The sequence below is a fragment of the Pleurodeles waltl genome, chromosome 11 (assembly GCF_031143425.1).
Source record: "Pleurodeles waltl isolate 20211129_DDA chromosome 11, aPleWal1.hap1.20221129, whole genome shotgun sequence".
Lineage (NCBI taxonomy): Eukaryota > Metazoa > Chordata > Amphibia > Caudata > Salamandridae > Pleurodeles > Pleurodeles waltl.
This window is the reverse complement of record NC_090450.1, coordinates 1,026,657,838-1,026,682,787: the sequence shown is the minus strand read 5'-3', so window position 1 is coordinate 1,026,682,787 and position 24,950 is coordinate 1,026,657,838. Positions and strand designations below refer to the sequence as shown.

At 47.4% G+C, this 24,950-nt stretch overlaps 1 protein-coding gene across 3 annotated transcripts in view; it reads right to left on the bottom strand.

The window, feature by feature from the left end:
* The window catches only part of SCARB1 (scavenger receptor class B member 1), a 505,116-nt gene that overhangs the window by 70,292 nt on the left and 409,874 nt on the right, over positions 1-24,950 (bottom strand). For all 3 annotated transcript variants that reach the window (XM_069215380.1, XM_069215379.1, XM_069215381.1), the window contains exon 9: positions 15,375-15,448. In XM_069215380.1, the coding sequence (XP_069071481.1) occupies positions 15,375-15,448 (74 nt within the window). The remainder of the gene's footprint in view (positions 1-15,374; positions 15,449-24,950) is intronic.

Here is a 24,950-nt window from a genome sequence, read left to right as displayed (position 1 = left end):
TCTACCAAGGAAGGAGGATTGGCTACCAAGAGAGGTAAGAGCCTATCAGACAGGGTCTCTGATGTCACTTGCTGGCGCTGGCCACTCAGAGCAGTCCAGTGTGCCCCCAACACCACTGAATCCAAGATGGCAGAGGTCCGGGACACACTGGAGGAGCTCTGGGCACCTCCCCTTGGAGGTACTGGTCAGGGGAGTGGTCACTCCCATTTCCTTTGTCCAGTTTCGTACCAGAGCAGGGCTGGGGGATCCCTGAACCGGTGCAGACTGGCTTATGCAGAGATGGGCACCATCTGTGCCCATCAAAGCGTTTCCAGAGGCTGGGGGAGGCTACTCCACCCCAGCCCTTCACACCAACTTCCAAATGGAGAGAGTGTAACACCCTCTCTCAGATGAAATCCTTTGTTCTGCCTTCCTGGGCCGGGGCTGCCCAGACTCCAGGAGGGCAGAATCCTGCCTGAGGGATTGGCAGCAGCAGCAGCTGCAGTGGAAACCCCAGAAAGGCAGTTTGGCAGTACCCGGGTTCTGTGCTAGAGACCCGTGGAATCATGGAATTGACAATTCCATGATCTTAGACATGTTACATGGCCATGTTCGGAGTTACCATTGTGACGCCACACATAGGTAGTGACCTATGTGCAGTGCACACGTGTAATGGTGTCCCCGCACTCACAAAGTCCGGGGAATTTGCCCTGAACGATGTGGGGGCACCTTGGCTAGTGCCAGGGTGCCCACACACTAAGTAAATTGGCTCCCAACCTTCACTAAGTGAGGGTTAGACATATAGGTGACTTATAAGTTACTTAAGTGCAGTGTAAAATGGCTGTGGAATAACGTGGACGTTATTTCACTCCGGCTGCAGTGGCAGGCCTGTGTAAAAATTGTCTGAGCTCCCTATGGGTGGCAAAAGAAATGCTGCAGCCCATAGGGATCTCCTGGAACCCCAATACCCTGGGTACCCAGTACCATATACAAGGGAATTATATGGGTGTACCAGTGTGCCAATGAGAATTGGTAAAAGGAGTCACTAGCCTGCAGTGACAATTTTAAAAGCAGAGAGAGCATAAACACTGAGGTTCTGGTTAGCAGAGTCTCAGTGACACAGTTAGGCACCACACAAGGAACACATACAGGCCACAAACTTATGAGCACTGGGGTCCTGGCTAGCAGGATCCCAGTGACACATATCAAACACACTGACAACATAGGGTTTTCACTATGAGCACTGGGCCCTGGCTAGCAGGATCCCAGTGAGACAGTGAAAACACCCTGACATATACTCACAAACAGGCCAAAAGTGGGGGTAACAAGGCTAGAAAGAGGCTACCTTCCTACAGATGGGCCATCACTGGCAGGATGGGATGGAGGAGCAGGGCACAGCCCCACTTGCACTTCAATAGGCTGCGCTTTGACTCCACACAAAGGGCTGCTTACCCACTGTAGTTAGTCAGGAGCCAGGGCAAGGAAGTCAGGGTATCTGTGCACTTCAAAAGGCATGCCTCTAGAAGCTTCTCCAAACTTCAAAAGCACAAATGTGTATAAAAGACGCACCTCAGACACCACAATTTCAGTACACTTCTGGACCTGTGGGTACTCTGCCAGGAAGAAGGACTGCTTTGCTGGTACAAGGACTGGTACTCTGCTGTACTGCTGCTCTAAAGGAACTGCTGTGCTGACCTGCTGACCTCTTGTCTGCAGAAGAACTGAACCTGCAACTCCATTTCGAACCCAGTACCCCAGAGTGATGAAAACTGCTAGTCTGCTGGGCTCCTGATCTGAGCCTCAGGGACATAAAAGCACCCCTCCCCCCCCACACCAGCACCTGGACCCATCTGCAGCGAATTCCTGACCCCCAAGTGATTCTTCTCAGGTCCTGGACCCTTGGTGTGGCTCACAAGACTTGAAATAAAGCTTTTGGGCTCTTCACAACTGTGAACGCGCCTATTCGCACCGGAACCGCACTGCTTGCTGAAGTGCAGCGCAAGTTGACACCAGCCCGTTGCTTCTCACACCAAAGATTGGTCGTCAGTGGGGGCCCTCTAGCGGGAAGCACCAGCCCACCTGTCCGCGAGGCTAGACCTTCTTTTTGAGCCATGCCGGCCACTGCCCTTGATGCTTTCCTTGCTTACTGACACCTTCTCCAATGTGAACGAGACTCTTGACACAAAATTTGAGAAGGTAAACCTTCAGTGAGACTAATTTGGGAATGTATCTGGCAAACCATGCTCCATCGCAGTCAGTCTGAACTTTTGACTTTCACTTGGTCTAGCGCATGGGTGCTTTCTGCTTTTAGGTGCTATTTTACAGTTTACTCTTCAAAAATTCATAACTCTTGCTTTACTGTTTGGATTTTTGTCTTGTTTTATTTTCTGCTCTATGTTTTGTAACCTGGTGTTAGATCTTTTTGTGTGGTGTTTTCACTGTTTTACTGTTTGTAGTGTTGCACAAATACTTTACACATTGCCTTGAAATTAAGCCTGAGTGCTCTGTGCCAAGCTACCAGGGGGTTGAGAACAGGTTATTTTGTTGTTTGTGTGTGCCTTCCTCTGACTGCGATTGGGATTACTGCTTCACTAGGACTCTCAGGCCAGTCAACCAGTAACCTAATTTCTGACATGTCACATTAAAGGTGGAGCGAACATCAGGTTAGGTTCTCCGTGAGGTAAAGGGCTTGAACATATTCATTGCAAAACGTAGCAGTGACAAGCAGCTGGTACAGTATCACGAGATGGACATCAATTGTTCTTGCTGGCTGAGGTTGGTTTGCCCTTGGCAGGGAGCATGCGAGGGTAGAAGCGTGTTAGGCTAGGTGTCATCCAAAGTGGAGAGGTTTTAGGTATTTTTTGAAGTTGACATGATGTGTAGTCAGGCAGGTCTCTTTCCTGAAACCCACAATGCACCAGTGCACACATTCCAAATTCATAAAGTTAAGAACAGTTTAACCAACTAGCACTTTTTCTTGGAATGAATCTTCACACAATATTTTGTGAATGAATAGTTATAAGTATGAAGTGGCTTTATGAGTTTCCACCCATGGAACATTTTGGCATCTTTCATATGAGTGGTGCTCTAGGTACATTGCCCAACGTTTCCAGTTCCATGTGTGATGTCTACTCCAGTCCAGGTTTTTTCTATTGAGTTCTGGGACTTGTAATACCGGTTTATAACAAAATAAACAAATCTTCAAGCCCAGAATGTAAAACAAAAAGAAAAAACATGGACTGGAGCAGCATATCACTCATGGACCTGGGAAACTTGGTAGGGCTGTCGATACATGAAGCAGTTTGCATTTGGCTTCAGCTTAACATACCTGAATGCATCAGACAACTCATCTTGCTTTTCCTGTCTTTGAGATAGCGTTGGCCAGAATTAGCTACATAAACGTTGTTTTGCTTTTATAAAATAACAGATATGCTCTGTGTAGTACACAATTGCCCCCTGATATCTAATGCTTTTTTAACTAGTGGCTGAGGAAATAATGAAGGTATTCTAGAGGGCGGGTGATATGAAAGGGTGATACAACTTTGGGTAAACCAATGAGGGTCAGTTTGCAGCACAATTCTATGCTTGTGAATTTGGGTACATTGTTCCTCAATTGACAAGCTTTTAAGTTCATTAACTCTTTTAGAAAAAGTAATGGTTATAGAAAAAACTACCTTCCAAGACAGAAGTGTGGCAGGCATTAGTGGAGTGGCTCAAAGGTGTTTCATAAGTTTCGTAAAGACAACATTAAGGTTTCAAGAGGAAGCAAGTGGCAACCTAGGCAGGATCAACCTTTTAAGCTCTTCCATAAATGCTTCAATAACAGGAATATTCAAAATGGTCTTTGCAGGAAGCTGGCTCAGTATATACTATACCAAAGTAAGGTATAATGTCCCCAGAGGTTTTACAGATGCTAACGTAGATAATACTAATGCTCTCTTTTGTGGTAGTGTGGTCGAGCAGTTAGGCTTATCAGAGGGTAGTGCAAAGCATTTGTTGTACACACACAATCAAGAAATGAGGCACACACTCAATGACTAAATCCACGCCAATGTTTATGTATCAAAAAATATACTTTGTTACTTTATTTCTAGAACCTAATGGATCTTTGTTGCGGGTATGTACATTTTCAAAAATGTATCACTTTCAAATATCAAATGTACTTTATTTGTAAATCACAGTTAATATAGGTTTCAGGTAAGCAATAGTTTTCATTAGCAAAAGTAGACAGTGCAAAAATATTTGAAGGCAATGCCAACCTATGGGAGGAAAAGTACAAGTATAGTTTACAGGTAAGTACGCAACTTACGGTCCAAGTCTTCGGGGTTAAGGTGTCCAGAGGGCAAAGTTCAAGGGGACACCCAGAGTGCACTACAAGCAACACAGGGCTGGTCGGGTGCAGAGGTCAATGTTGGTGTTAGACGCTCAATGGAAACTAATGGAGACTGGGGTGCTTAGAGAACAACAGACCTGCAGCTTCAGGGCACAGACCCGGGGGGTTTAGATCAGCACCGGGGGGGGGCTACAGGTCAGCACCAAACATACACCCTCAGCGGCACAGGGGTGGCCAGCGGCAGAGTGCAAACACAGCGTCAGGCACTCAATGCAATTTAATGAGGGACTCTGGGTTCATAAAGAGGCTGCAGGCTTGGTCCAGGGAGTTGGATGAAGAAGACCAATGGCTGGACAGGTAAGTAGAGATCTCACTGGGCGATGGTGGACCATCAGCTGAATTCCCCAAGGCCAGGGGTGTGCGGGTGCAGGGGTACCTTTATGCGTCGGAAATGTTCACCGGAGCCGGTCATGGTCTGGGGGATCCATTGGATTCAGGCTGCAGGTGCCATCGTGTTGGTCAGGAGGGATCAACCTCGGGTGGACTCGAGGTCAGAATCACCTGGAGACCTTCTCTGGACTGGTGGGCCACCTGGACCCAGGCCATGGGCGTTTTGTGCAAAGTGGGCAGGACTTGTGGATCCGGAGGGCTCTGAAGTCCTTGTTGGAGGTTTCTTTATGGACAGGACCACTGCCCTCGGGAGTTCTTGGTGCTCAAGGTAGGCAGGCAGTCCTCTGAGGGTTTGTAGAGGTCGATGGTCCTGCAGAATGAGTCGTCTTTTTGTAGCAGGAGTCTTGAAGCTACAAACAGGCCAGTAGGGTTGGGGCCAAGTCAGTTGTCTTCTGGAGTCTTCACTGCTGGTGCGGCTCAGTCCTCCTTCTTTAGGTCACTACGAATCTGAACAGCAAGATTCAGGGGTGCCTCTAAATACTAGATTAAGGGGTGTTACAGGGGTCAGAGGGCAGAAGCGAAAGGCTACTGACCCTGAGGATGGCTACACCCCTCCTGTGCTCACTCCCTTTGGGGGGGGCGGGCAAATTCCTAACTCTATTGGCTAACATCCTCCAAAACAAGAAAGAGGATTCTGAAGAGAGGGATTCACCTCAGCTCTGGGCACCCTAGGGGCAGTCCCAGCTGGGATGGATACTCCTGTTTACTAATTTTCCCACCAGACCTCCTGCCAAAAAGTGGGGCTTGGTCCAGGTGGCGGGCTAGCTGGAGTGCCCTGAAGCACCACCCTCCTGCACAGGGCAGGCTTTGTCTCTGACTCCAGAGAGCACAAAGGCTCTCACCCCATCGGGTCAGAAACTTGACTGGTGGTGGCAGGCTGGCATAGACCAGGCAGTCACACACTAGAGAGTTGGGTGAATTTCAGGGGGCCATCTGTGTGCATTTTTCAATAAATCCAGAACTGGCATCAGCGTGGGGTTATTGAGCAGAGAAGTTTGATACCAAACTTTCCAGCATCCAGTAAATCCATCATGGAGCTGTGGAGTTCGTAGTGACAACCTCCCAGTTCATGCACTCAATATGGCTACACTGTACTAACAATGTCTAAGAATGGACTTGGACAATGTAGGGGCATATTGCTCATGCAGCTATGCCCTGACCTGTGGTATAGTGCGCCCTGCTTTAGGGCCTTTAGAGCTGCAAGGCCTGCTAGAGGGATGACTTACATATGCCACAGGGAGTGTTTTGAAGGCATGACACCCAGGGACAGGTGTCATGTCGACTTTACCTTTTTCTCACCACCAACACACACAATCTGCAATGGAGTGTACATGTGTTTGGTAGGTGGTAACTTGGGGTGGCATAATACATGGTGCAGGCCGTAAGGACCCTCCCCGGTCACAGGGTCCCTGGTACCACTGGTACCTTTTACAAGGGACTTTTCTGTGTGCCAGAGGTCTGTCAATTGTGGAAGCAATGGTACAGTTTAGGGAAAGAACACAGGTACTGAGGCCTGGTTAGCAGGATCCCAGCACACACTCCGTTAAGTTGGCATCAAACATCAGCCAAAAGTGTGGGGGGTGTCCAAGCTAAAAGGGGCATTTTCCTACACAACCCCCTACCAAACGAAAGAGGATGAGACTAACCTTTTCCAAGAGAGTCTTCATTGTCTAAGTGGAAGAATGTCCATCTGCATTGGCCTGGTCAATCCCAGTTCTGTGTTCCTCTGTAAAGTCCATTACCTGTAGGGAGATGGACCACCTCAAAAGTTTAGGGCTCTCACCTTTCATCTGCATTCGCCATCTAAGATGTTTGTGGTCAGTTTGAACACTGACATGAGTACCAAACAAGTATGGTCTCAACTTCTTCAAGGACCAAAACAAAGCAAGGGCCTCCCTCTCAATAGCACTTCAACACTGTTCCCTGGGAGTAACCTCCTGCTAATAAAAGCAACAGCTTGGTCATGGCTATCATCATTGGTTTGGGACAGGATTGCTCCTTTCTTATGTTCAGAGACATCTGCACAATAAACTATTTAGAGTAGTCTGGAGCTTTGAGAACTGGTGCTGAGCACGTTGCCTCCTTCAGGGTGTCAAAGGCCTTTTGACAACTAAACGTCCAGTTTATTTTCTCTGGCATCTTCTTGGAGGTACGTTCTGTGAGGGGAGCACAATGGATGCCTTAATAGTGAAGCCTGCAGATTGGAAGGCCTGCAATACCTTCGCAAGGTGGACCAGGTGATCCTGCCAGGAAGAGCTAAAGACAGAAATATAATTGAGGTATGCTGCACTAACGGTTTTTAATCCAGTAAGGGCTTGATTCACCAGCCGTTGGAAGGTGGCAGGGGCATTCTTTAAACCAAAGGGCCTAACAGTGAACTGATAATGCCCATCAGATGTGTAGAATGCTTGCTTTTGTTTTGTTCCTGCTGCCATGTGAATCTGCCTGTACCCGCACGTTAAGTCAAAAGTACTGAGAAACTTGGCTGTACCTAGTTTGTCTATCAGGTTGTCAGCTCTGGGTATGGGGTATGCATCTGTCTTGGTGACAGAGTTGAGACCTATGCTGTCGACACAAAACCTCATTTCTTTCATTCCACCCTGGGGATGAGGCTTGGGGACTAAGACCACTGGGCTAGCCCAGGGGCTGCCAGAGGGTTCAATAACCCATACATCCAGCATCTTGTTGACCTCAGCTTTTGTGCTCTCCTTAACTTGGTCAGACTGCTGATAGATCTTGGGTTTGACAGGCAAGCTGTTTCCAGCATCCACATGATGGGTACACCAGTGATTCTGTCTTGGGGTTAAGGAGAAGAGCTCCGAAGGACTTGCGTGCAGTCAGCCTACTGTTGGGCAGAGCGGGTGTCTGAGTAGGCAGTCAGTCAGTCAGAAAATCTTTAATCGGCAATTGCCGTAAAAGTACATAGAAATTCACATAACTTAATTTTTTTTAAATAATTAAAAGGATAAGCATCAATTCAAGGAAGAGTTTGACAGGATGTCTGAGTAGACAACTCCATCAACTGACCCATCTCTAGGACTGTAAGAGAGGAGGACAGGGAAATGTTCACTCTCTGCTTCCTGATCCTTATCAGTAGCCATCAGCATGGTTACATCAGCCCTGTCACAGAAAAGCTTCAGGTGGTTCACATGGATCACCCTCTTTGGAGTCCTGCTAGTGCCCAGGTCCACCAAGTAGGTGACCTCACTTTTCTTTCCAAGGATAAGGTAAGGGCCACTTCCATTTATCTTGAAGTGCCCTTGGAGCCACGGGTTCCAGAACCCAAACCTTGTGCCCTGCTTGGATCTCCACCAGTGTAGCCTTTTGGTCATACCACTGCTTCTGGAGCTGTGGACTGACCTCGAGGTTTTTGGATGCTTTCTCCATGTACTCTGCCATCCTGGAACGTAGGTGTGAAGATATGACATGTCTAATGGAAGGAAGAATGTAGTGAGGTAGCTATAATTTTGTATGGAATCTAGAGGAGGAAGACAAGAGGGCTGGGTGGTGTCATTTACTTAAATTAAAAAAGAAGAAGTCGTTTTGACTACAGCGTGATCTTTACATTGGCGGCGAGGGACCTGGTCTGTGGGGAGGTCAGACAAGCACCGGACATCTTCACCCCTGAAAGCCCATAATTATTTCAGAGCAATTGAAATGGGCGTCACGTTTGGCAGCGCTGCCTGGACTCGATTTAAGGCAAGTGACGCTTGCCTATGCCGGCTGGTTATCATTAAATCATTTAATCTTTTCCATTTGTAAATTGTGGCAAAATACGTAAACGATGACAAGAACACTGAAAGCAGGGTAGAGCGAACCGCTAGTAGAGCAAGCGGAGTGCAAGGCCGGCAGGAGTGGTACTGACATAGCGCAAGCAAAGTGTAAGGCCGGCAATACTGTTACCGGACTAGTGCGAGCAATGCATGAGGCCAGCAACACTTCATGAAGATAAATAAACGGGAAAATAATAATACTGGAAATAATAAACAATACATGCTAACAGAAATACTATCTAAGAGAAAGAAATGTTACCTTCACGGATCAGTTATCCAGGGCAGCCAGCTTATCACAATCTCATGATTTTACAGAGTAGTGAAACAGTGGAAGGAATATAATATTACAGGAAACTAAACTCCTCCTAGCAGACCTAACTAAGCATAATAATAGAAACAGGACTTCCTAAATTAAAGACTAGAACAAGGAATAATAAGGAAAACATCTATATGAAAGAAAACTGGAAAGCTCTAAGATTAAACTACAGGATCATTCGAGGATGGTTGTTATTTTAGATTATTATTATACTTTATTATGTTAATTTGTTAAATTAAATTATTGTTTTAAATTTATTTCAGTTTATTTTGTAAGTATAGTATTGGGAGGTTGTAGGAGGCTGGCCTGGTTTGTAGTGGGTACCTTGGGTACTTACACCAGGCCCAGCTATCCCTTGTTAATGGATGTAGCAGTGTTCTAGCAGCTTAGGTTGATAGAGGTAGCTGTAGCAGAGAAGCTTGGGCTGAACTAGGAGGCATGCAAAGCTCTTGCAGTACCACTTATAGTTACACAGTACTTATACACAAGTAAAGACAATACTCAGTGTTACCAAAAATAAAGGTATTTATTTGGGTGACAGTAAGAAAAATATCTTAGAGACAATACTCCTTCTAGAGGTAAGTATTATACACAATATATACAATACACACCAAAATTTGACAAGTAAATAGTCACAGAACAATGCAAACAGTAGTAAATCCTATAGAATGCAAAGGAAGAAAAGAGGTCTAGGGGCAACACAAACCATATACTAAAAAAGTGGAATGTGAATCACAAATTCCACCCTAGACAACTGTAGTGGGTGCAGAATCGCTGGGAGAGTAAGAGTACAGTACAGGTAAGTAAATTACCCCACCCCAGAGCCTAGAAAAGCAGGAGTAAATTACTGCAAGTTTCCTTAGGACACACTACACCTCGTTTTGGGACTTTGCAGCAGCCAACCAAGTCTGCAAAGAACAACTGCTGGATTATTGGACCTGAAGACCAGCAAAGGAAGGGGGCCAAGTCCAGAAGTCGAAAGAAGTTCCAGGAAGGACAGGAGCCCCTACCAACCCAAAAGAGGGTGCAAAAGAAGAGTCCCCAGTTAGTCGAAGACTGCAGAAATGCACCCTAAGAAGATGCCAGTGGGTTCCTGCATAATGCAAAAGATGTCCCACGGGGCAAAAATCGTTGCAGGTGAGATTTCATATTGGAAGGCACCAACAAGCTTTGGCTACGGCAAAAGTATGTTTTATATAAAAATGGCGTTGGATGGACCCAGGAGGGGTCTCAGCACTTTGGAGAGCCCTCAGGATGCCAGCCAGCACCCCCAGAAGCCGTAGGATCCGGGTTCAAAGGAGGTGCAAAATGTGGTTGATGCAGCACAAAAGAAGGTCCCATGCCGCCGGAGGAAAATCTCACCGAGTTGAGCTTCGCAGGGTAGAGTGCTGGGGACCTGGGCCAGGCTGTGCACAAAGGAATTTTGCAAAGAGTGCACAGAGGCCTCAGGAGGCAAAGAAGACACTATACACAGGGGTACCGTCGTTTTCGGGGAAGGCAAGGTCTTACCTTCTCCAAATTGCGTCAGCAGGACCTCAAGACAGACTATGTCGATGATGTCCACCCTCTGTGTCCTTAGGAGCACGCTTGTTGCCATGAGAGGAGTCCCAGGTTACCGGTTGCCGCCTTGGAAGGTGCCTGTTTGGAGCAGGGGAGTGACTCTGTCACTCCACGGGAGATTTCTTCGGTACTTCTGGTGCAGGAAGAAGACAGGGAGTCCCCATAGCATGCACACTGTGGAAACTGTTGCAGTTGCTGACTTGGAGCTGAGGTTGCTGAAGAAAAGTGTCTCTTGTAGACACTTTTTTTGCAGTTTTGAAGGAACCTTGCAAGCAGAATCTGAAGAGAACCCACAGGAGAGACCCTAAATAGTCCTCAGAAGGGGATTGGCTACCTTATCAGGTGTGGACCTATCAGGAAGGGTCTCTGACGTCACCTGCTGACACTGGCCACTCAGAGCCCTCCAGAGTGCCCCCACACCTTGCGAAGCAAGATGGCTGAAGTCTGGGACACACTGGAGGAGCTCTGGGGTGGTGATGGATAGGGGAGTGGTCATTCCCCTTTCCTTTGTCTAGTTTCCCACCAGAGCAGGGGAGAAGGGGTCCCTGAACCGGTGTAGACTGGTTTATGCAAGGAGGGCACCACCTGTGCCCTTCAAAGCATTTCCAGCGGCTGGGGGAGGCTACTCCTCCCCAGCCTGTAACAACTATTTAGAAAGGGAGAGGGTGTAACACCCTGCTCTCAGAGGAAATGCTTTGTTCTGCCTTCCTGGGACTGGGCTGCCCAGACCCCAGGAGGGCAGAACCCTGTCTGTGAGGTGGCAGCAGCTGTAGCTGCAGTGCAAGCCTCGGAGAGCTGGTTTGGCAGTATTGGGGGTCCATGGTGGAGCCCCCAGGATGCATGGAATTGGATCCCCAATACCAGATTTGGAATGGGCGGACAATTACATGATCTTAGGCATGTTACATGGCCATATTCGGAGTTACCATTGTGAAGCTACATATAGGTATTGACCTATATGAAGTGCACGCGTGTAATGGTGTACCCGCACTCACAAAGTCCGGGGAAATGTCCCTGAACTATGTGGGGGCACCTTTGCTAGTGTAAGGGTGCCCTCACACTTAGGAACTTTGCACCTAACCTTCAGCAAGTGAAGGTTAGACATATAGGTGACTTATAAGTTACTTAAGTGCAGTGAAAATGGCTGTGAAATAACATGTGTGTTATTTCACACAGACTGCAATGGCAGTCCTGGGTAAGGGTTTGTCTGAGCTCCTTATGGGTGGCAAAAGAAATGCTGCAGCCCATATGGATCTCCTGGAACCCCAATGCCCTGGGTACCTAGGTCCCTTATACTAGGGACTTATAAGGGGGGGGGGGAGTATGCCAGTTGAAATTGGTAAATGTAGTCACTGGCCTACAGTGACAAATTTAAAAGCAGAGAGCACATAAGCACTGAGGTTTTGATTAGCAGAGCCTCAGTGACACAGTTAGGCACTACACAGGCATACACATTAGGCCACAAACTATGAGCAATGGGGTCCTGGCTAGCAGGATCCCAGTGATACATGCAAAACACACCAACATATAGGTTTTTATCTATGAGCACTGGGGTCCTGGCTAGCAAGATCCCAGTAACACAGTAAAAACACACTGACACACACTCACAAACATACCAAAGATGGGGGTAACCATGCTAGAAAGAGGCTACTTTCCTACAGAGGTTCAAAGGAGAGATAAATGGCAGAGCAAAGTATGGCACCACCACCGCCATTTTTATCGTCACCAAGAGAGCCACCTATATCTTAGAAACAATGGAAGAAAATTTTCATATCATATTTGTTAGCTAATGCGGGAGATCGATTTGGGACACTTAGGTGACAGGCCACTACTACTCCATCATTTGGATATTGAGGGACGAAAGGTTTATGAGGACCTGCCAGAAGTATCTTTGGGTATAGGTGATGGAAGCCTATTCACTATGATATCAAAAGAAACATATGAAACTCAGTGGGCGAGCATACAAGATTCTCAAATGTGCAAATCGGATGTAAAGGCTGTTGGCTATGCAGGAAAGAAAATAGACTCTTAGGAATGAAAAAGATGACTATCATTTTCAAGGAAATGGCTGTTTATGGAAGAATATATGTTACAGACTTGTTCGGCTGGCACCATCAGAGGGATCTGGGCATAATAATAAATCCAAATCCAAAGGAACCAATAATGTTAGCAGAAAAGAATGGAATAGAATTAGTAATTCAAGACAAAGTGGTGGAAAAATATCCAAAAGTATTTTTGGAAGAATTGGGCTTATTGAAGGGTTTTTCCCCATAAAATATTATTAAAGAAGGGGGCAAACCAATCGTCCGCAAAGTCCGAAATATACCTAATATGACGAGGGAGACCTTAAATCAGGAGCTGGACAAATTGCCACCACAGGACATTATAAAGCCTACTGAGGCTTCTAAATGGCTCACACCAGTAATGATAGCACCGAAGGAAGGAGAAAAGATTTGGCTGTGTGTAGATCTTCAGGATCCTAATAAAAACATTTGGGTGGATAGACAGCCACTTCCTAATATTTTTGAAATGATAACAATGGGAGGAGAAGGAGTAATGTTTAGTGTTCTGGATAGGTCATCCACACTTCACCAAATTAACTTATGTGAACAATTTAGACATCTTATATTTTTTGTTACACTGTTAGGGGCTACTTGCTACACACGGATGCCTTTTGGGCTGGCTTCATCCCTTACGGTGTTTCAGAGGATAATAAAAATATTTTTGGGATATGAAGCAAATACTATTTTTTCAAGATGACCTTTATTGGGGGAAAAGTGAACATAATTTGCTCTTTGATGAAGTAATGAAAAGGCTAGAAAAACATGGATTGACCATTAAAAGAGAAACATGCCAGATTAGGAAACAAGACGTAACATGTTATAAACAGCATTGGAATAAAACCAAAGGAAAGCATTGTGGAAGCAATAGAAAAAGCACCAAGACCTGGTATCAAAGATGAATGAACGTCATTCCTAGGTCTTGCAGAATACTGTCCAAAATTTGTAAAAAAAAAAAAAAAAAAAAAAACTTTACAGAGATAGTAGAACCTGTAAGGAAATTAATGAAGAAAGGATAGAGTTTGTATAGAATGAGGAATGTGGGCATGGTTTTGGGGAGATACATTTTATTATCCAAGCTCCTACACTGGGATATTTTGATGTTACAGGAAAAACGTACATAACCACAAATGCCAGTAATGTTGGCATTGGCGCAGTATTAACACAGGTTAAAGATAATTATGAATATGTGTTTATTTATTTTTTCGTAACATACATTTGAGTACCTTGTAAATGATTTGAACAAACATTTCAAAAAATATATTTCAGTAGTTATGAAAGCACATTTTGTAACTGTGTGATTAAAAAGAGATTTAAAGAGGATGAAAATAAATCAGAACTCTTTAATGTGTAGTGTGCAAATGATAAATATTTTTGCTGAACCCCAATTCCCACAGATTGACTATAAGCTATATAGTTTTATCAGTATAACTGCGTGCTAGTAGGAAAGTTTGTAGCCATTTCAATGGATAATGTGCCGTTTATAAATGGCAGTGCACAATGACATTGTGCTTTAGTAATAAACTATAAGTGATTTTTTAAACATGAACTGAGAACCATTCCTGCCCCCGCCCTCATGACGATGCTATTAGTTATATAAGAGGCAGGTCAGGGATCATGTGTACCCTACATATGGGCTAAATTTTTATTTTAGATGGAGCAAAAGCTTAGTCTTACATCAAAAAAAAGATTTTTTGTACAGCAGAAATACTGAACTCTCATATCTAAAGGTGTTCTCATATTGATAATGAAGAAAAAAGGCAGCTCTGCCAAAACAAATATTTGTCTAGGATCACACAATGTGAGACCTGTTTACAGTACATTACAGCTGGTCGAGTAGATTATTCACGTCACTAGACCTTCAGGACAGGTAACATTTTAATGATTTTTTTAGAGGACTACCAGCATGACATCGCGTAGGCTAACCATCTTGAAGTGATTGGATTTGTTGTTGTACAGATTGAGCTCCTGCAAGTACAAGGTTGGTCTGAGGGTTTTGCTCTTTTTGGGGATTAAGTAGTACAGCGAGGATACTCCTTCCCCCTGTTTATTTTTTTGGCACTTTATTGATAGCCCTTGTTTGTGGAAGTGCCCCTTTCTCTTCCATTAACAGTTTGAGGTGGTCCTTGTAGATTTTGTGAAGACAGGTTGAAAGGTTAGTACGGATGGTGTTAACTCCAAGCAGTGACCTTGAGCAGTGGTGGACAAGACCCACTGGTCTCAGCTATGTCCACCCACTGAGGAAGGTGTACCGTTCAGGCTTTGGATGGTTGGGGGAGGAGGTGTTGGAGGATGAAAACCAAGGTCACTGCTTGGTGGCATCTTGTTAATTGCCCGCTCATGGTTCATCACAGTATTTGTGCATACCTATATTTTCACACTCATGGTTCATCCTGGCATTGTGTGTCTCACTAGCTCCCCGCTCATGGTTCCTCCCAGTATTGTGCGTCCCGTTTTCGCCCCATTCATGGTTCATCCCGGTATTGTGCGTCTCACTAGCTCCCCGCTCAAGGTTCCTCCCATTGCTGTGCTTCCCATTATCTCCCTGCTCATGGTTCATCGCAGTATTGTGCGTCACGTTATTTCCCCGCTCATGGTTGCTTCTAGTATTGTGCGTCCCGTTATCTCCCCGCTCATGTTTCATCACGGTATTGTGCATACCTATATCTCCACGCTCATGGTTCATCCCAGTACTGTGCATCTCACTAGCTCCCCGCTGAAGGTTCCTCCCAGTATTCTGCGTCCCGTTACCTCCCTGTTCATGCTCTCGCTCTTTACCATCCGGAACGTAAGAGAAGCAGTCATGGCGCTCTTAGTACAAAAGCAACAGCTGGATCAACGTTTACTTTTCCAGTTGAATAAATATCGTTACTAAAACGTCTGTTACAAAGGATATTACTTACGAAATTCCATTTACTTCCTTCATGAACAAGTTCAGCTGCATCTTGATGGAAACGTTCATGGGAATGCCCGTCAGCTGAAAACAAAAAGAGTATTTTTACCAGATTCTCTTGGGTTCTCGACCATTCGCAGATGTGTAGCATGCAATGCGGAGAAACAGGCTTACAACATTGCCTGCAAAGGGCTTTCATCCAGCTCCTGAAAGCAGCATGAATGAGACCCAGGGCAAGGAACCTTAGGAGAATCTGTCATGTTGTGCGTTTAGTCCAACAGGATCACGACTCCCAAGTCCCATCATTAATTACATTGCTCTCATCCTGAACATAAGTAGGACCACATACCACCACCCAACAGGACCCCACTGGCCTAGCACCTCCGAAAACATCCAGTTCAAGGCCCTGCGCATTAACTACATGGCCATCTACACCCACAATATGAACTATGTGGATAAGAAAAACTATCTTTCAGTAGAGTATGCATCATAAGCAGCAGAAACTTAGTTGAAACAAGAAATCTCCAAAGGAATGTATTGAGAATAAGAAGACATCCAAAGCCCAGACTCTGGAACTACCGGCTCTTCCATGCAGGACTTCGCTCCTTGCTGCAGATATTCAAGAGAGAACTGAAAACACCTCCTCACCTGCTGCTTCCCCTCCTTCACCTCCCACTTATTCCGCTGAGTGACTTGTCTGCTCATTGCTAGCCCCATAATCGAATGGCTAGTGACTTATCGTTGCCTTTCCATTGCTGGCAGGAGATGCAACTAAATGGTAGAAAAAAGGTATACCATGCTCGGGGGACCACACGGTAACGGGCTACTAGGCCCTAACCCTGGTGTTTGAGACAGTTTGCCACTGGTGCCAATTTTACAAAGGCTGCACAAACTGGGCCAAGGACACCCCCTTCCACACGTGACTCAGGGTTGCGAGGTGATCAGTCACAGGCTTCTCAGAGGGCTAGTGTAGGGGACAAGAGCGCGGAACTCCATAACGTAACATCAAGCCGAGGGCTCATCTTTATGGAAAAGAGAGTACTTTTTATCATAAGGAAGGACTAAAAAGTACACAATCCAATCAAGACATCACACAGGACTGTCATACGTTATCCCAGACTTCCCTTCTTGTATGGTCGAGATCCAGCTACTGCCTTCACTAGGGCTAGGGCATGGGAAGGATTGGGTAGAGATTACTCATGCATTCTCACAAGTTATATTTGCAGTTCACTTTAACATTCTCTGCAGCTTTAGTACCAAAAGGCCCCAAGAAGGCAGAGCAGCTTTACCCGGTCTCTCTCCTCCCTAGGTGCAGCTGAGGACGTGTCACCTGTTGGTGATGAGCAGCCATCCCGGCGGTGTAGCAGATGTGGGCTTGAGTCCTACCCCCATGAGTGGACTCCTCCAACATAGATTACCTCAGCAGCTGCTGCTGGCAGGACAATATTCACAGGCCTGAATGTGGAGGCCAGATCATCATGAGGCCAGTTCCAAAATAAAGGTCAGGATACCACTTTCAGACAGAGTTGGGCATTCAGGGCAGGGTCCACATACCGTGCAGGGGACGAGTGCAATTTTATTACTAGTTATTTTACCAGTGTAATTATACTACAAGGAAATTACACTTGTAGTTTATGAATACCAAAAAGCAGTAAAGTTACTATAACAAAGATCTTGTTGCAGGTTAACATGGTGACACCCTTCGCATTTCTTTCATTCCCTAAGTGGTCGCCTTCATGAACGCATTTGTGTCGGGGCCTTCAGTGTGGGGACAGAATCAGTCGGAGACTCTCAGCCAGACTGATATATCACAAGCGTCACCACAGACGTCTGCACATGTGACCACGTCTGCCCAGCACTGCATGTTTGCGGTGCCCATCATTTTCATAACTGATCACTGGGCAGCGTGCAGGGCCCCCAATGAAATACTGTGTTGCTTTAATAAACTGTAAGTGGAGAGTTAAAAGGAGCTGACCCTGATCAACTACTCGTTGTGTTTATTGTTATACTAGACAAGGGGGTCCAGATTCATGAAGGCACCGCGCAATGTTTGCATTAACTCTACTGCGGATCAGACGCAAAGTGCTGGAATTTACAATCCACTGCCATGAAGGATTTCTATCGGGGAGTTTCCCAAGGTAACGCAAAGTTGTACTATTCACTGCTTGCATTACTTTGCCGCAAGGGACGTATCTTGGGTGGTACATGGGTGCTCCCATGCAACCACTCGTGTTATCTCCACACATTCACACACAAGGATTTGTGCTAAAACCCAAGAACTTCTCAAAGCACGCGTAACAAGGAGGACACATCCTGCATTGCACAGCTCACGAGGTCCCCTTCCAGTACAGAGATGTCTTGCACAACACCCCCCCCCCCCCCTCCCAGTAGGAGAGAAGTGTCCAGGAACACGTTGGACCATGGAAGACAGTGTGCCAGGCAGGTAGACAAACAAACCGTGTGGACACTGTTCTGCTCGTTCTTCCCCTCTAAATGTGTGTATGCAGCCCGGTCCGACTGCCCAGCTTGAATAGCCCCCCTGAAACAAAGGAAAGGGTGACTCCTTTGCTGCTCACTGGGCTGACTAAGCCTGGGCCAGGAGGGTGCAGTGTTACCGGACTCACTCATCACCGACACCAAGGAACCAAGGGCAATGCCAGGCTCCCATGCACTGACCAAAGGTTGCTTGCCCCACCTCACGCCCTGAGCTCTCTGCCGCTGGAGGCAATTGTAGGCCAGTGGCTCCCCCATTTATTCACTACTGGAACCCCGGGACCCCCACTGAATCATTATTCAAATCTGGGGAACCCCACTGAGTCATCACTGGAAGCCGGGCACCCCCGCATAAACTTTGTCATTCATTTGAGCCACAAAAAAATACACAACAAAATACAGAAACAAGCCTTCCTTCAAACACATACACAAAGGCAAACACATTTTATTTAATTTGCAAACTAAATAAAAAACAAAAAATGCTAATTTTAATAGGAAGTTTGGAGCTTTTCTAAATTCAATTTAAGCCAGACATCGTCCAGACTATACTCTGTGCGAGGCGCCTGCCCTGCTCCCGCAAACCCATCTGAGGATACTGATTTTATTTTTAACCTCCACTTTCAAACTCCTTGACATTTACAGTACGTTTAAAAAAATTTAATTGTACTTTTAGCCACTTTATTTATATACACTTTTTATATGTGTTAATATTAGTTAATTTTGTGAGCCGCCACGGACCCCTGAGGAGGCTTTGTGGACTCCCAGAGATCCCCACACGTAGGGCATGCAATCCACAAGGAGGGCAGTCTCACCTGAAAGTGGGTGCTATGGAAATGTTCTTCAAGCTCATTAGTTCACCCCAAACGTTTGGGAGTATCTGTGAACCTGACCAGATGTTTGAATCTGGGCCCTCTGCCTTGAGATGGGATGTAGGCTGAACCTGAATCCTACCCAGGGCTCTCACCTGCCCTGTGTGCCCGCACCAGGCGTGCACTGCACTCCTGCAGTCACCTACTGTGCGCCCAACAGGACATGAGCCTGTGCGCTGCACCAAGCGTGCACTGCACCCCTGCAGTCACCTACTGTGCGCCCAACAGGACATGAGTCTGTGTGCCCGCACCAGGCGTGCACTGCACGCCTGCAGTCACCTACTGTGCGCCCAACAGGACATGAGCCTGTGCGCTGCACCAAGCGTGCACTGCACCCCTGCAGTCACCTACTGTGCGCCCAACAGGACATGAGTCTGTGTGCTGCACCAAGCGTTCACTGCACGCCTGCTTGTGCCCAATGGCACATGAGCCTGTGTGCTGCACCAGGTATCGACTACACGCCTGCAGTCAACTACTGTGCGCCCAACAGGACATGAGCCTGTGTGCTGCACCAAGCATTCACTGCACGCCTGCTTGTGCCCAATGGCACATGAGCCTGTGTGTTGCACCAGGTATCGACTACACGCCTGCTGTCACTTGCTGTGTGCCCAATGGCACGTAATCCTGTGTGCTGCACCGACTGCCGAACTGTACAGTGGCGGTGTGAGCCCACATGCACCCCCATGCATTGCACACATCAACAAATGAAACCCCATATGAGGCTAAGACCCTCTCACATGTACATCAGAAGAACCATGGTCCCTCCCCACCCAAGCAGCTGGGTACAATGGTTGCGCCACTGCATGTTGCTACCAATTATCATGGACTGAGGTTCTTGATTCACCTATGATCCACTAAACAACAGCTGGCTAGTTGCTGACGAGTGGTGCGGTGCTCCGTGTAACCAGGCCAGGGGCAGGTTTAGTGCTGGGGGCGCCCGATGCAACAATCTTTGTTGGCGCCTCTCAATGACCTCCTTCCCCACAGATTCCCTCAATACCACCGTCCAACAGAGCCCCTCTCTCTCCAGAGCCCATCGTCTCTCCAGAGCCCCTCTCTCTCCTGAGCCCCTCGTCTCTGCAGAGCCCCTCTCTCTCCAGAGCCCCTCATCTCTCCAGAGCCCCTAGTCTCTCCAGAGCCCCTCGTCTCTCCAGAGCCCCTCTCTCGCCAGAGCCCCTCGTCTCGCCAGAGCCCCTCGTCTCTCCAGAGCCCCTCATCTCGCCAGAGCCCCTCGTCTCGCCAGAGCCCCTCTCTCTCCAGAGCCCCTCATCTCTCCAGAGCCCCTCTCTCTCCAGAGCCCATCGTCTCTCCAGAGCCCCTCTCTCTCCAGAGCCCCTCGTCTCTCCAGAGCCCCTCGTCTCTCCAGAGCCCCTCGTCTCTGCAGAGCCCCTCTCTCTCCAGAGCCCCTCGTCTCTCCAGAGCCCCTCTCTCGCCAGAGCCCCTCGTCTCGCCAGAGCCCCTCGTCTCTCCAGAGCCCCTCTCTCGCCAGAGCCCCTCGTCTCTGCAGAGCCCCTCTCTCTCCCGAGCCCCTCTCTCGCCAGAGCCCCTCCTCTCTCCAGAGACCCTCGTCTCTCCAGAGACCCTCGTCTCTCCAGAGACCCTCGTCTCTCCAGAGCCCATCGTCTCTCCAGAGCCCCTCTCTCTCCTGAGCCCCTCATCTCTCCAGAGCCCCTCGTCTCTCCAGAGACCCTCATCTCTCCAGAGACCCTCATCTCTCCAGAGCCCCTCGTCTCTCCAGAGCCCCTCGTCTCTGCAGAGCCCCTCGTCTCTCCAGAGACCCTCGTCTCTCCAGAGACCCTCGTCTCTCCAGAGCCCCTCTCTCTCCAGAGCCCCTCTCTCGCCAGAGCCCCTCGTCTCTCCAGAGCCCCTCTCTCGCCAGAGCCCCTCGTCTCGCCAGAGCCCCTCGTCTCTCCAGAGCCCCTCATCTCGCCAGAGCCCCTCTCTCACATATATGTCATTTGTTTTGTGGTGCTGCTGACACCAGTGTAGGGGGTCCGGGCACTTGGCATCACACACATTATACAGATAATGGATTATACAATGTATGGGGAATGTCACATAAGACACAGAGGACTACAAGGTGTCGGAGTCGCGTCATCCGTACTGGGAGGCAGTATACTCTAAGAAACCAAACTCAGGATTTAAAACATAACAGTGGCTGGGTTGGCTTTAATCACAAGAATTTACCTCTACCTAAATGAACTCAAGACTGGGGAAAATACACCTGTCCCTTGCAGCTTCCATGCAGCTCTTTGGAGGCAGCTACGGCTCAGTGCGCTATATTAGCATTGTAACCTAAGGACTGCAGGTAACACAAGGATCCCTGTGACAAGTGCAGGAATCCAGCGGCTCCCAAGCTTCCTCAACCCACGGCTCCCTTTACCTATTGGCCGTGGCTCCCCATATGTTGTGTTCTGGCAGGTGGAGGGATGTAAGCCCGTCCTCAGGAGTACTTATATTTTTCTCCCTGAAAATAGTTGGGATGAAGCCGATGACGGTATTGGAATCATAGATGTAATCCTATCCTGTCCAGGGCTAGCAACCCCACTCTTTAAAACCTACACAATATTGCTTTTGTTATTCTGAACTGTGTTCTTCCACAGATTAGAGATGCAACACACGTGTGCACAGACTCAACTGAGGCTTAAAAGCAGTTCCTCTCGGGGGTTGCTAGCCCTGCCACAGATAGCTCAAGGGCAGCCCTCCGCTCTAGTCGAACTTCCCCACACCAGAAAGATCTGATTTCCCTCTGTGTATGTGCTATACATCGATGAAGACACCGGGGATGGTCCTGTCGTGGTGATGATGGTGTCCGGGCAGTAGTTCTCAGAGCCAAAATTCCCTGTGAAGATGTACAGAGGAAAACTATGAATCTGGAGCAAAGCGGTTTGCTTTTTTATTAGATTTGAATATGGCACGCCAGCCAGTCCGAGGGAGTGGACGGCTGCTACAACAGAGCTGTTAGCGTGGGGGTTGAAGGCTGCTGGGGTCTGGGGTCACGCAGAGAGACAGAGTTGAACAATGGGGGGCGAAGGATTGAAGTCTTTCAAGTGCACTGTTAACTCATTTTGGACAGCCTGGAACTGAACCCAGTTGAAGAATTGTGACAGAATTGTATATTCTTCTTGGCTTGAAGGCAGGGTGGGGAGACTTACTCTTGATAGATGCAGACGTGGCAAATGCCTCCTTGGAGAAGTGGAGATTGATCTGTTTGGTTGGAACCAGTGGATTGTGCATTTTGTTGTCTCTACTGTCTGCCTCATCTTTTCTGACTCCTTGGAGTCACTGAATTATTTTGAGAGCTGTGTTATCTTCCAAAGACGTTATTGATTACATATCTGTTACATCCTCACTGCTGTGACTTTCAGTCTATATATAAAATCACAAAATAAACTGCGGGCTTCAGAAATTATAATTTGTCAGCTCATTGGCTCAAGCCCTTACACTGTTGGCAAGCAGTGATGCGCCGAGACCAGGCTTCTCTAATGAGTAGCTCGTGAGTAGATCTTATTACAGAGAAGGTTGGAGACCCCTGGTGTGGACCCCAGACCTCAGGAAGCCCCATACAGATACCAATAGCTCCAAACTTCAAGCTATTAATTCTGAAGTGTTTAGTAAAGATGGCAGAAAAACTACCATAGGGAAGCTGAGTTGGAGGCTATGTGTACAGCTGAGTTAAGAGTAGCCTATAAGGTGAGCAGTTCAAATATGCTGGTTTAAATAAGGCTGGTGTATAAGCTGATCTTACGCCTGCCAGGAGAGCGCTGCTGAAACTTCAATGAAGGTCCATCAGCAAATGTTTCCTTTAGCACTCCTACTACTGTTGAAATTCCTCCATACCCAGGTCTCCCACCACTCACACTCATGAATATAAAGTTAGCTGTACACCATCAGACTGCTGTGCTAAAGGTCAGAAAGTTTACACTAGAGATGTAGCTGCAGAGAGTTAGGGAGAAGATCGATTAAGAGAAATTTAGGCTAGAGGAGAAAGAACTTTCAGATGAGAGGAAAGTTAAGAAGGAAGAACTGAGATATAGACAAAAAAGCTAGTTAATGATGTAGGGAATTACAGCCTTAAAGTTAATGAGCATATTAACTTGATAAATAATAATTCAGAGCTTTAAAGTTTCTTTTCTCTATTTGGCTCCTAGAAAAAAGGGTTTATCCCAGAATTATGTTATCCACAGGAGCTCTATGAACCACTATGTGTTCCTCTGGGTCCCGTCTGATGGAAGCTCCTGAGTTGACCACGGACGAGTGGAGGTGTCTTCCCTAGAGGGTTTCTGACCAGGTGACTGCCGGCATGCCACCGCACATGGCTGTTAAACTTACCTCACAGCGGCTGACCCTGTTGGTACAATTTCCTTGCTCTTCACCCTGGGGTGCCCTTATGCCTTTGGCATCTTCATACTGCTTTTCCTTCTCATTCCCAGAATTCTCGAGCAAGTATTTCTGGAATATATCCTGACCTTTCCAAGATGCCTGTAGGAAGCTGGCCTGGTGTGTGGTGAGCACCTATGCTGTTATCACTTTATACGAGGTCCAGGTATCCCCTCTTAGTGAAGTGTAGTCAGTGTCTAGAAGCCAGGCTCTCTAGAGATAGCTGTGGATAAGCAACCGAGGCTTATCTAGGAGACATGCAAAGCTCATGCAAAACCACTGTAGTCACACAGCACTTACACACATGAAAGAACCACACAGCGTTACAAAAATAAAGGTACTTTATTATAGTAACATGTAAAGAAATGGCTCCCTGTTGCAGTTACCCCCCCACTTTTTGCCTGATACTGATGCTGACTTGACTGAGAAGTGTGCTGGGACCCTGCTAACCAGGCCCCAGCACCAGTGTTCCTTCACCTAAAATGTACCATTGTATCCACAATTGGCACACCCTGGCATTCAGATAAGTCCCTTGTAACTGGTACTTCTAGTACCAAGGGCCCTGATGCCAAGGAAGGTCTCTAAGGGCTGCAGCATGTCTTATGCCACCCTAGAGACCCCTCACTCAGCACAGACACACTGCTTACAAGCTTGTGTGTGCTAGTGAGAACAAAATGAGTAAGTCGACATGGCACTCCCCTCAGGGTGCCATGCCAGCCTCTCACTGCCTATGCAGTATAGGTAAGACACCCCTCTAGCAGGCCTTACAGCCCTAAGGCAGGGTGCACTATACCATAGGTGAGGGTACCAGTGCATGAGCACTGTGCCCCTACAGTGTCTAAGCAAAACCTTAGACATTGTAAGTGCAGGGTAGCCATAAGAGTATATGGTCTGGGAGTCTGTTTTACACGAACTCCACAGCACCATAATGGCTACACTGAAAACTGGGAAGTTTGGTATCAAACTTCTCAGCACAATAAATGCACACTGATGCCAGTGTACATCTTATTGTAAAATACACCCCAGAGGGCACCTTAGAGGTGCCCCCTGAAACTTAACCGACTATCTGTGTAGGCTGACTAGTTTTAGCAGCCTGCCACAAACCGAGACATGTTGCTGGCCCCATGGGGAGAGTGCCTTTGTCACTCTGAGGCCAGTAACAAAGCCTGCACTGGGTGGAGATGCTAACACCTCTCCCAGGCAGGAATTGTCACACCTGGCGGTGAGCCTCAAAGGCTCACCTCCTTTGTGCCAACCCAGCAGGACACTCCAGCTAGTGGAGTTGCCCGCCCCCTCCGGCCAGGCCCCACTTTTGGCGGCAAGGCCGGAGAAAATAATGAGAAAAACAAGGAGGAGTCACTGGCCAGTCAGGACAGCCCCTAAGGTGTCCTGAGCTGAGGTGACTCTAACTTTTAGAAATCCTCCATCTTGCAGATGGAGGATTCCCCCAATAGGGTTAGGATTGTGACCCCCTCCCCTTGGGAGGAGGCACAAAGAGGATGTACCCACCCTCAGGGCTAGTAGCCATTGGCTACTAACCCCCCAGACCTAAACACGCCCTTAAATTTAGTATTTAAGGGCTACCCTGAACCCTAGAAAATTAGATTCCTGCAACAAGAAGAAGGACTGCCCAGCTGAAAACCCCTGCAGCGGAAGACCAGAAGACGACAACTGCCTTGGCTCCAGAAACTCACCGGCCTGTCTCCTGCCTTCCAAAGATCCTGCTCCAGCGACGCCTTCCGAAGGGACCAGCGACCTCGACATCCTCTGAGGACTGCCCCTGCTTCGAAAAGACAAGAAACTCCCGAGGACAGCGGACCTGCTCCAAGAAAAGCTGCAACTTT